Source organism: Chrysochloris asiatica, unplaced genomic scaffold (genome assembly GCF_000296735.1).
Source record: "Chrysochloris asiatica unplaced genomic scaffold, ChrAsi1.0 scaffold00088, whole genome shotgun sequence".
Taxonomy (NCBI): domain Eukaryota; kingdom Metazoa; phylum Chordata; class Mammalia; order Afrosoricida; family Chrysochloridae; genus Chrysochloris; species Chrysochloris asiatica.
The window spans coordinates 8,654,377-8,667,710 of NW_006408606.1; the positions used below are offsets into that span (position 1 = coordinate 8,654,377).

The following is a 13,334-nucleotide window of genomic DNA, read 5'->3' on the forward strand; positions in this document are numbered from 1 at the left end:
ACCAATCTCACAATTGCTGCTACATTTAAGCACACTGCTGCTGCCACTGTGCCAATTCATCTCACTGGGAGGCGGGTCCCCTCTATTTTCCTGACCCTCCACTTTACCAAGCATGCTGTCCTTTTCCAGGGGTTGGCCCCTCCATATAATATGAAGTAAGAGAATATGTCTGAAGCATGAGAGATGGGTTGGGTCATCTCAGCTTCTAAGAAGCATTCTGTTTGTAGTTCTTCCAATACAGATTTGTTTGCTCTTCTGGAAGTCTTAATATTCTTCTCCAACACCATAAGTCAAATGCATAAATTCTTCTACAGTTTTCCTTATCCGTTGTCCAACTTTCACATGCATATGAGGCTACTGAAAATACTATGGTTTGGGTTGTTGCACTTTAGTCCTCAAACTGACATCTTTGCTCTTGAACACTTTAAAGAGGTCTTGTGCAGCAGATCTGCATAATGCAATAGATTGTTTGATTTCTTGATTTCTGCTTTCATGAGGTTTGATGGTGGTGGTGTCAGGTGCCATCAAGTCAGTACTGACTCACAGCGACCCCATACACAACAGAACAAAAACACTGCCCGGTCCTGGGCTAACCTCACAGTCATTGCTACGCCCGAGCCCATTGCTGTTGCCACTGTGCCAATCCATCTTGTTGGGGGTCTTCCTCTTTTTCTCTGATCCTCCACTTTACCAAACATGATATCCTTCTCCAGGGACTGGTCCCTCCTGACAGTATGTCCAAAGTATGAGAGATGAAGTCTGGACATCCTGGCTTCCAAGGAGCACTCTGGCTTTACTTACAACACAGATTTGTTTGTTCTTTTGGCAGCTCATGGCACTTTCAATATTCTCCAACACTATATATAACTCAAATGCATCAATTTTTCTATGGTCTTCCTTATTCACTGTCCAACTTTTGCATGTATTGAGATTACTGAAAATACCATGGCTTGGGGGTCCAGAGCACCTTAGTCCTCAACCTGATGTCTTTGCTATTGAACACTTTTAAGAGGTCCTGTGCAGCAGATTTGCAAATGCAGTGTGTCATTTTATTTCTCAATGTAGTATGTCATTTGCTTTCTTGACTGCTGCTTCCATGAGTGTTGATCCGAACAAAATGAAGTCTTTGACAACTTCAATCTTTTCTTCACTTATCATGATGTTATTTATTGCTCCAATGGTGAGGATTTTTGTTTTCTTTCCATTGAGGTGCAATCCATACTGAAGGATGTGGTCTTTGATCTTTATAAGTATCAAGTCATTTTCACTTTCAGCAAGCTAGGTTGCATCATCTGCATATTGAGGGTTGTTAAAGAGTCTTTCCCACAATCGTGATGCCACATTCTTCTTCACATAAAGCAGCATCTCGGATTACTTGCTCAGCACATAAACTGAATAAGTATGGTAAAAGAATACACTAGTATACACCCTTCCTGATTTTAAACCATTCAGTGTACCCTTGTTCTGTTCGATCAGTTGCCTACAGGTCCTTCATAAGCACAATTAAGTGTTCCAGAATAATCATTCTCAGCAATGTTGTCCATAGCTTGTCGTCGATCCACACAGTCAAAAGCCTATGCAGTCAATAAAGCACAGGTAAACATCTTTCTGGTATTCTCTGCTTTCAGCCAAGATTCATCTGATGTCAGCAATGATATCCCTCATTCTACATCCTTGTCTGAAATTTACTGTGGCTACCGTGTTTGAATTATCTTTAGGAAAATTTTACTTGCTTGTGATATTAATGATACTGTGCAATGATTCCCACATTCTGCTGGGGCACCTTTCTTTGGCATGGGCACAAATATGGATCTCTTCTAATCGGTTGGCCAGGTAGCTGTCTTCCAAATTTCTTTTATGAAGAAGTGTCTCCAGTGTTGCATCAGTTTGTTGAAAGATTTCAATTTGTATTCTATCAATTTTTGGGAGCCTTGTTTTTTGAGAATGTCTTCAGTGCACCCTGGACTTCTTCCTTCAGTACCATTGGCTCTTGATCATGTTACCTTTTGAAATGGCTGAACATCAACCATTTCTTTTTGCTAAAGTAACTCGATGTATTCCTTCCACCTTCTTTTGATGCTTTCTGCATCATTCAATATTTTGCCCAAAGAATCCTTCAGCATTTCAAGTTGAGGCTTAAATTTTTTCCTCAGTTCTTTGCACATTTCATTATAATATTTGACTTTGTCTTCTCGAGCTGCCCTTTAAAATATTATGTTTAGCTCTTTTACCTTTTCATTTCTTCCATATGATTTAGCATCTCTATGAAGAGATTTTTAGTGTCTTCTGACATCCATTTTGATCTTTTCCTTCTTTCCTGTCTTAATGACCTGTTGTTTTCTTCCTGTATGATATTATCAATGTCATCCCACAACTCTTCTGGTTTTCAGTCATTACTGTCTTAATACATCAAATCTGTCATTGAGATCTTCAAATTCTTGAAATGATCTCTTAATTTAGGTGGGATATGTTCAAGGTCACATTTTGGCTCTTAATGGACTTGTCTTCATTTTATTCAGTCTCAGCTTGAACTTGCATATGAGTCATTGATGGTCTGTTCTATAGCCTTCCCCTGAGCTTGTTTTGGCTGTTGATAGGGAGCTTTTCCACATTCCACAGATTTAGTCAATTTGGTTTCTGTGTGTTCCAGCTGATGAAGTCCATGTGTATAATCATCTTTTATGTTGTTTAAAATGGTATTTGCAATGAAGAAGTCATTAGTCTTGCCAAATTCTATCATGTGATCTCCGGCATCATGTCTATCACCAAGGCCATATTTTCCAACTACTGATCTTTTCCTTTTTATTTCCAACCTTTGCATTCCAATCACCAGTAATTATCAAATAAATCTTGATAGAATCTCTGTTCAATTTCAGACTCAAGAAGTTGGCAGACTTCTTCAATTTCATGACTTGGTAACTATGTTGTTGTGAAGTGCTGTCCAGTCGGTTCCGACCCATAGCGACCCTGTATAGAGTTTCTGAGAAGCAGCTGGTGAGCTTGAACTGCCGACCTTGCAGTTCAAATGGCTTTGCAGTCTGGCCCATAGAGCCACACCAGGACTCCTACTTATATTTTGCCATGTACATTATGGCATATAATTTTATGTACTTCTCAAAGAAAGTCCATGAGAATAACAGAAAAGGCACTCTGTTCCCTATTTATAGATAAGGGACTAGACATAGGGTTCCTAATAGCTTCTACTATATTATGCTTCCAAAATTCTCTACTTGCATTTGATATGCTAGTACAGTTCCATCAAAATACAAGTAAAAAACAGAAGCTAGATTACCCCAATATTGCCTCTTTTCCACCCTTAACTATGAATAATATGTTAGGCTAAATGTATTTCTGAATTTTATAGATTTTACAGAGGACAGAGTAATCTCCATAGAATAACATGCCAGCTAGAGTGTGAACTCCAAGAAGGAAGCCTTTTGTTTATTTGGTTTTATGATGTATCACCAGGTCTAATGTATCCCCATGGAGTCCTGCTGGCATGGAAATGCTAATCACATAGTTGGCAATTCAAACTCACCATCAGCTCCATAAGAGAAAGATGAGGCTGTCTGATTTTGTTAAGCTTTACACATGGTAAACCCTGTAGAGGGTCACTAGGAATCAGACTCTCTGAAATGGCAGTGAGTAAGTGAATGAATCCTCAAAGCCTGGCACATTTTGTTGTTGTCGTCTGCCATTGAATCAATTCAGACTCATAGGGCCCTACTGAACTCCCCCATAGGGTTTACTAAGCAGAACACTTTACGAGAGCAGATTGTTAGGTCCTTTCTCCTGCAGAGTGGCTGGTGGATTTGAACTTAGCACTTTTCAGTTAGCAGTTGAGCGCTTAGCACCAGGCACTTGTGGCACATTACAGTGGTCAACAGACATTTGTTAAATTAACCAATAAATGAATCGGCACTACTTACCAAGTTGGAAAAAATTTTGGGTTATCAAATCATGAAGCCTGTTATTATCATAACCCAAATTACCAGCTACTTAATTATAATCAAGAGGCTTGGTGTGGCACTCTAGGATACGCAATGGACTGCTAACTGCAAAGTCGAAAGTCAAACCCACTAATTGCTCCTCAGTAACTATTTTGGGTTGGTATGAATCAGAATCAATTCAATGGTACTTAATAACAACAATAACAATTATAAGGATTCTTGGTGGCACACTGGTTAAGCGCCAGACTTAAAACTGTAAGATCATTGATTCAAACCCACTAGCCACTCTACAGGAGAAAGATTAGGCTGTGTGCTCTTGTAAAGATTACAGTCTCAGAAACCCTAAAGAACAGTTCTAATCTTTCCTATTGGGTGTCTATTAGTTGGAACTAACTTTATGGCAGTGGGTTTGTTGTTTTCAGTTTAATTATAATCATAATGACATGATAAACTTACTTGGCAAATTTATAGTTTGGTCTCCCAGGAACAGGCGTCTTGCAATACTTCTCCTGTACCAGGCTCTTGGAAACGCCAGAATTTCACTGAGTCGGCGCATGTCATATTTAAAGGAAGCAGACCCTATATCACAAACAGCTGACACATAAACAAATACAATGTATTAGAACGTGGAACAAATATTTAAAATCGTTAATATTCTCATAAAATTGATATAATAAGACATGATACCATATAGTTGAATTATAATTATGTTATAATATATGAGATGCTTATCAAAATATGTTTTATTTTATGTGTGGCAAGAGATACTGTGTTTCTTTCACCTATTAAAGAACTAGCACATTCTAACACTATTAATCCCATTTCTTTTCTTGAGGCAAGCGTGTCAGGTTGGAATTCTTTTATCACTTTATCATGAAATTCCCAGAGAGGTTTTAAAGCTCTCTCTTACAGCCTTTAACACAGGGCTTTTCTCAAATACAGAAAACAAATCATCAAAATGAGCTGTGATACTAATGTCCTCAAAAATAGTTACACACTAAACCTAAGGCCAGGACTACTATTTTCCTCTTAGACAAACAACAGTGACATGTCATTGTGACAACATTCTGATGGGCTCTGTTATGAGCACTCTGCTCCTGCTTTTTGTGTTCTTCTGCTCCCACCCTTACTTTGGTAGAATTTACCTGTCAATGATGCCCACATCTAAAGTTTCTGTTTCAGCCTGAACCAGACCCACACAGCCTACCCATCTGTCTCCTAGGCCTTTCTATCTAAATGGCCTATAGGCATTTCCTTCTTTATTTACTATCTAAATTAATGGCATTACTGCCCTCTAAGTTATGTAAACTAGAAGTTTGAAGCATCCTTCCCACAGCTTGTTCTCAAGCTTGTGGAGTCTCTTATTTTTCACTGGAAACCATCTCTTCTCCTTTCACACTGTCACAGTTCAGGCCTTTATGCCCTCTTGCTTGGTCTATTTCAACAGCCTTCTCAAGCATCTTTTCTTTCCCATCTTCCAAGCTACCATTCTAAATTCTACATTTTTAATTCCAAAACACCAATCTGAAAACATCATTCCAAAACTCTAATTGCTTCTCACTGCCCAAAGGATGAAAATCCAGTTCTTGTGCTTCAGCCATAATGAGCCAAAATTATGTTTTATACTTTCTGAAACTTCTATGTAACTGAAATCATATGTTGCCAGAACCAAGAATATTTTTACTTGATTTTCAAGATCTAGCCCAAATATCATTTCCTTGGTGAAACCTTCTCATTATACAAACTGTTGCAATAGCATTTATTATGCTACATTATCATTTATCTACATACAAAACCTTTTATTGTTTGCAAAGTGCCTAACACAGTTCACTGTAAAATATAGGCTCAATGTATGTTTGCTGAGTGACTACTGGCTGATTGTATATACTGCTTATATCTGTTTAATTAATAACTACAAAAGTTTACACCCACATAGTACTCGGAATTCTTAAGATTATTTCACATGCACTAAATTTAAAGATTTATCACAATGTAAAAAGATAAGTGAATAAGTGATGTATGAATAGTCACAGAGCTTGTTTTAAAGCTAGATATACAGAGATACAATTTAAGATCTGGCATCAAGCATAATGTTTTAAAAAAGAATCAAGTTTCAATGTCTTAGGTATATTCTGGCTTTTGCGTGATAAATACTATTTCAAGCAGTGATCATTTGGACTCATAGCGCTCCTTTAAGAGTCAAATTACCAAAAACCTTAACATTTTAAATGTTTATGCAAACTGCTAAAAGGGGAATCATCAGTTAATTCTTGAAAACAACATTTTGATTTAAAAACAATAAAAGTGCATACCAGATATGTTTATTAATGTAGTGTCCATTTTGCTTGCAGACTTGTTTACAAACTGGCTTTCAAAAAATGAGGCACCTCCTGAACGTCTTATCCGAGATAAACTCACTTTTACAAATTCAAGATTTATACTAAGAGAGTCTTTCCGGCCAGTGACTGAAGTGGATTCCTCATCCATATTACCTTAAAAACACACACACACACAAACCTCTCAGATAAATGTGCATATACATACATACAACTATCTAGACTATATAGAGTTAGATGAAAATTATGTAGTCAACAAAATTTGAACATAATAATCTAAGGAACAACAGTTCCTAACAATACTTGAATGGGTTCAATACCATAAACATAACAAGATTTTTACATTTACTCAGGGACAAATAACTAGAATTAACATGAAGTTGCATTTTCATTATTTATCTAAATAATTAAGTCAAAAGAAGTTCACTAATATCAAGATCTTACATACATTTGTTGTTGTTGTTAAGTGCTGTAGAGTCGGTTCTAACTCATTGTGACCCTGTCTAGGGTTTCCCAGGAATGGCTGGAGGGATTGAACCACTGACCTTGCATTTCAAACCTGACCTTGCAGTCCATTGCATTATCTTGCAGCGCCACACCAGGACTTTTAGTCTGATTCAAAATGGCCAATAGTAGCCAATTTCAGCTCACTAATACTTAGGATATCTATCTACAAATGTTCCATTTCATTTTTGACAACTTTCGTTTTCCTAGATTTATACTCTGTACAGGAACAGGGTGACTCCATACGATAAGCACCAGACTGCGAGATCCGTGTTTAAGCTTGCCAGCTACTCCACAGGAGAAAGATGAGGCTTTCTGCTCCCTCAAAGATTTAAAGCTTTGGAAACCCTATACAGGGTCACTATGAGTCAGAACCGAGTCGGAGGCACTCAGCAACAATAACAGATACTTAGTATACTCCACATTCTGATTATTTATGATCCTTACAATGTTCTGATTACTGGATCTTTACAACTGTTTCTTCTCACCAAGTCATGTCACATCAATAAATGAAGGTCCTGAAAGCTTTTTCCATGTCACTAAGGACAAAATAGACAGGCATTGGCCATTTTGAATCAGATTAATAATATGGTCTACTATGCAAAGCCATTTAAACTATAAGGTTGGTGGTTCAAGCTCACTATCTGCTCCTTGGAAACCCTATGCAGGGTTGTGATGGGTCAGGACCTACTCGAGGGCACTTAGACAGAAGGCACTTAACAACAATAACAATTATGCTGAGAATGACAAACTATAAGGATTAGAAGTAGCATTCATTGTCAAAAAGAACATTTCAAGATCCATCCTGAAATACAATGCTCTCAACAGCAGGATAGTTTCTCTAAGCCTACTAAGGCAGACAGGTTAACATAAATATTAGTTGTAAATTTATACAGCAATCATTAGTGACAAAGATAAAAAAGTTATGATTTTTACCAACTTCTGCAGTCTGAAATTGATCAAACATGCAATTAAGAACCATTGATAAATAGTGGTAACTGGAATTTGGAAGTTGGAAATAAAGGAACAGTAGTTATAAAACATGGCCTTCGTAAAAGAAATGGAATAGGAGAATGAATGATAGAATTTTCAATACCAATGACCATTGGAAATACCTTTACTAACAACATAAATGGTAACTATACACAAGATTAAAATTGACTTGACAATGAACAACCTCACTAATATCAGAAGGCGGTCAAGGGCTAATTGTAGCACACACTATCAGTTTTCTCATATGCAAGTTCAAGTTGAAACTCAAGAACATTAAAACAAGGAAACTGTTACAACCTGGAGTATATCCCATCTGAATTTAGAGAGCATCTCAAATTTGGCACATTATTCAACACTACACCCTCGGAAACCTTGTACAGGGTCGCTATGGGTCGGAACCGACTCAATGGCACTTAACAACAACAACAACAATGATTCAAGACCAGGTAAGTTGTGGGATGACATCCAGGACATCATACATGAAGGAATAAAAGTCATTAAAAAGAAAGAAAAGACCAAAATGTATGTCAGAAGATTCTCAAAATTGCTCTTGAATGTACAGTAGCTATGAGAATGGAGAACATAATGAACAGAGCTGAACAGAAAATTTCAAAGTACGCCTCAAGAAGATAAATATTATAATGAAATGTAAATAGATTCGGAATTAGAAAATCTAAAGGAAGATCATTCTTGGCATTTCCCAAGCTGGAAAAATTCAACACTTGAATTGAAATACTGAAGGATTCTATTGGCAAAACACTGAATGACATAGGAAGCATTAAAATAAGATGGGAAGTATACACAGAGTCACTGTAACAAAAAGAACTGGTCAAGACTCAACCACTTTAGGAGGAAGCATATGATCAAGAACTGATTTTACTGAAGGAGGAAATCCAAGTTACACCAAAAGCACCAGTGAACAACAAGGCCCTAAGAACTGGCAGAATACCAATTAAGATGTTTCAACAAACATTGCTAGAAGCACTCACTCATCTATGCCAAGAAATTTGGAAGATAGTTTACTTGGCCAACCACCTGGAAGCGATCCATAATTGTGCCTATTCCAAAGAAAGGTGATCCAACAGAAGACTGAAATTATTTAACAACATCATTAATATTGGACTCCTGCTGTGGTGCTGTAGGATCAGCACTGGAATTTGAACCACAGGGTTAGCAATTCAAATCCATTAACTACTACTCGGAAACCCTGTACAGGGTCATTATGAATTGGGACAAAATGGATGGCACTTAACAACAAGAACAACATCATTAATATTATATGCAAGTAAAGTTTGCTGAAGATAATGCAAAAATGGTTGTAGCAGTACATCGATAGGGAATGCCAGAAATTCAAGCTGGATTTAGCCAGAGGCCCTAGAACAAGCATTATCATTGCTAATGTCAGAAGGATCTTGGCTGAAAGCAGAGACTACCAGAAAGACTGTTAACTTTTGTTTCATTGATTATGTGAAGGCATTCATCTATGTGAGTCATGACAAATTATGAATAATTGTGGAGTATGAATTCTAAAACAATTGTGCTCGTTCAGAAATTGTACATAGACCAACAGAGTAGAACAAGGGAATACTGCAGGGTTTAAAATCAGGAGAGGTGTGTATCCAGGTTGTATCCTTCCACCATTTTGAGCCAATTTGTATGCTGAACAAATAATTTGAGAAGCTGGACTGTATAAAGAAGGTGGCATCAGGAATGAAGGAAGACTCATTAATGAAGTGTGATATGCAGATGATGTAACCCTGCTCTCTGAAAGTGAAAAAGACTTTAAACACAGAGGAAGATCAGAGTACACAGCCTTTAGTATGGAGTACATTTCAGCATAAAACAAAAATCCTCACTCCTGGACCAATAAGCAACATCATGGCAAATGGAGAAAAGATTGCAGCTGTTAATTTAATTTTACTTGATCTATGACCAAAAGACATGGAAGCAGCAGTTAAGAAATAAAATAATGTATATTGCACTGGGCAACTCTTCTGCAAAAGACCTCTTTTAAAAAACAAAGATGACACTTTTAGGACTAAAAGTCATGGCATTTTCAATGGAAAGGAATAGAATGCATGGTATTTCCAATTGCATTCAACTATATGCATGCAAAAGGTGGAGAATGAGACAGGAAGAATGAAAAAGAACTGATGCATTTGAATTATGGTACTGGTAAAGAAAATTGAATATACTATAGACTGTCAGAAGAATGAACAAATCTGTCCTGGAAAAAGTTCAGCTAGATAGAAGTCAGGCAGGAAAGACTTTGTCTCATGTACTTTGGACATATTATCAGGAAGGATCAGTCCTTAGAGAAGGATGTCATGCTTAGTAAAGTAGAAGATTAGTGAAAAAGAGATGGGATTGAAAAAGTAGCTGCAACAATGGTCTCAAACATAGCAACAATTGTGAAGATGGCACCAAACCAGGCATCATTTCATTCTGTTGGACATAAGGTCACTATGAGTTGGAACTGACTCGATGGCACCTAACAATGGTATTATGAACTTTTCATAGTTCAAGTGAACTTTAAAATACCAGTGAATAGCTAATTATCTAATTTTAAATTAACATGACCTGACCACTTTAAGATTTTACTATGTATAGAATATAAATTCTTATATAGTTACATGAGAAAACAATAAAACATTTAATAACATAAGTAACTTTTGATTTGCAATGAGTTTATTATGTTGGATATATCACCTATACAATGCTTGAACATTTCTTATTTAATTAATATACTTGATGGCCAAGAGTAGTCAATTTTTTGTCAGTTTTATATTCAGCAAATTATATACTTTGTTTCCTTAAAATGATTATAATCCCCTTTATATTATTTATTTTATATTCTTATTCTATGGGGACAAGATCAAAAGGAGAATATAAAAAGTTTCTGATCTTGGCTTGTATCCATCATTGAAAGCATCATGATTTTTTTAAAGATGAAAGCTTGAAAATAAGCAGTGAAGTTAAAATAGATATAAACATGCTCAGTATACCCAATCCTCCTGATCCAGGTGTGAGTCCAGAAACAGCAGTTTTTTGTTTTCCTGCTCCATATGGATGGAACACATACAGGGAAAAGTCAGACATGCATGCAGTGAAGCTCAAACCAGATGAACTGCTGGTGGAACTTGTCAGATCTGACTGACTACTACTATGTCGACTTCTGCCAAGAGGGCTGCCTAATCCTGATGAACCTAGAGTGGACACAAGAAACCCAAAATATTTATAAGCCACAAGGAAACAAAAAGATCATTAATAATATGTTCTTAAAACTAAACTTGACTGCAAAAAGAAGTTAAAATATTTAAAACTTTACTAGATCAATAGATTCAAATATTTGAAATAGAAATGACTTAAGATGCTTTTTTTTTTTTTTTCTGCAAAGGGTTGAGTACTCTGTTCATCTGTAAAATATTTATATATATGCATGCTTAGCCAACTGTATGATTTCTTGTTTGTTTTCTCCTTTACTCCATTGAAAGTAGGCAGTGGAAGAAAGGTCCAGAATAGTTGGGATTGAACAGAAGGGGGAATAGAACAAACTGGTCTTTGTTAGTATCTAAATCTGTTCTTAAGATGGTCTCTGAATTCCAGTGGGATATGCTCAAGGTCATATTTTGGCTCTCGTGAACTTGTTTTAATTTTCTTCAGTTTCAGCCTGAACTTGCAATATGGGCAGTTGATGGTCTGTTTTACAGTTTTAACCTGGCCTTGTTTTGGCTGATGATATGGAGCTTTTCCTCCATCTCTTCCCACAGATGTAATCATTTTGATTCTTGTGTATTCCATCTGGTGAGGTTCATGTATAAAAGTCGACTTTTATGTTGTTTTAATAAAGAATTTACAACGAATAAACTGCTGGTCTTGCAAAATTCAATCATGGCATCTCCAGCATCATTTCGATCACCAAGGCTGTATTTTCCAACTACTGATCCATTCCTCTTTGTTCCTAACTTTTGCAATCTACTCAACAGTAATTATTTATGCATTTTGATCGCACATTTGATTGATTTTTCAGATTGAATAAGTTGTTATAATTCTTTAATTTTACCATTACTTGCTTTGTGGTGAGTGTGTAAACTTGAATAACTGCGGTATCACAGACAGCATTGTACTTCAAGATCTTTAAGATCTTTTTTCGGAAATTTTATTTTGGTCCTTTGAATGATATCAAATAAGCAATCTTATTTTAATAGAAGAAAAGACAATGGTCTAAAGACCTGCCACAGTGTTAAGTTAGCAGAAGCTGGGACCTTCCACTGGTTTAAGATTTCCAGAGAGCAAGGGATCTTGGAAACATTCACAAGCAAGCCTCCCGCTGCAGGCCCTGCTATAAGCTCCTTAAATGCCCAGTAATGCTCCCATCCAACTCTGAGGGAAGAGGCCCAAGTACCTTCTTAATATCATTGTTTTGCTTGGAGTCATTAGTTGTCTGGGTGTTTTCAATCTAGAAGTTTTCATGGCTTCAGAAAAAAATTTTTCTGGTAAGTCTACTACATAGCTATTTCCCAGGGAATGTTAACAGGTATTATGCAAAAGGGAAGAAGGGAACAATGGATTAAATATATTTAAACAGGTTTCTTCATTGCAGTTTCTCAGAGGCTTTACAGTACTAATGTAAAGGATTTTCTCCTCCTTAGGAACATGGAAGGGGAAACACTAATCTCTGTCTTCTACCAAGTGTCAAAATATCTCTCATACACTGACCTAAAGCTTCCATTTTTAGTACCTGCAGATGCTGGGACAGGTAACATTAATACTGAGAGCAAACAGTGTTAAAAAGGACAGTTGGCTATTAAGCCTTGGAGTTAGAACCAGAAGAGTCAAACATTAAGCCTTAACAGGCCTTATTTGCAGGAGTCAAGATAGATCTTGAAATGTGCTTTCTGACTACAAATATGACACCATTCTTCTTGGATTTGTTATTCCTGACATAGTAAGCCATGTGATTGTCAGAGTCAAAATAACCAATACTAGTCCATTTCAGCTTACTAACGCCTAGGATATTGACCTTTATTCATTCCATTTCATTATTGACAACTTTTAATTTTCTGAGATTCATACTCCAGAAAAGAGGAAGACCCCCAACAAGACGGGCTGGCTAAATAGCAGCATCGATGGACTCAAGCGTGGCAACAATAGTGAGGTTGGCCCAGGATCGGGCAGTGTTTCATTCTGTTGTGCCTAAGGTCACTATGAGTCGGTACTGACTCGATGGCACCTAACAACATTATTATTAATAAATTTTTTGCAACTGATTCTTTGTTGCAGACTGCAGGTATTGGGGTGTTGAGGACCAGTGTCATGGACGAAAATTCCAGCACGTGGCCGCGCTCCTACATGCTGGCCAGAGACCCTGTGGGCTCAAGGAAGTAACCTCTGGACGTCCCGGGTTCATTGGCATTTACGAACTCACTGTGGGGCTAACTCTGTATAATTCTCTTTAGTCCTCTTAATTCATGCTATGCTTCGAACCCCTGTAACTGTAGCCTCTGAGAAAAGGGTTTCCTAATGTGCCTCTCTCAATGTCTCCACTGTG

At 37.1% G+C, this 13,334-nt stretch overlaps 1 protein-coding gene across 1 annotated transcript in view; it reads right to left on the reverse strand.

The window, feature by feature from the left end:
- Window positions 1-13,334, reverse strand: part of KIAA1109 (KIAA1109 ortholog) — a 340,787-nt gene that overhangs the window by 27,077 nt on the left and 300,376 nt on the right. Inside the window, exons 70-72 of the mRNA XM_006866287.1 lie at window positions 10,789-10,989; window positions 6,263-6,442; window positions 4,407-4,544 (exon numbers count right to left, since the gene is read on the reverse strand). Coding sequence (XP_006866349.1) covers window positions 4,407-4,544; window positions 6,263-6,442; window positions 10,789-10,989 — 519 coding nt within the window. The remainder of the gene's footprint in view (window positions 1-4,406; window positions 4,545-6,262; window positions 6,443-10,788; window positions 10,990-13,334) is intronic.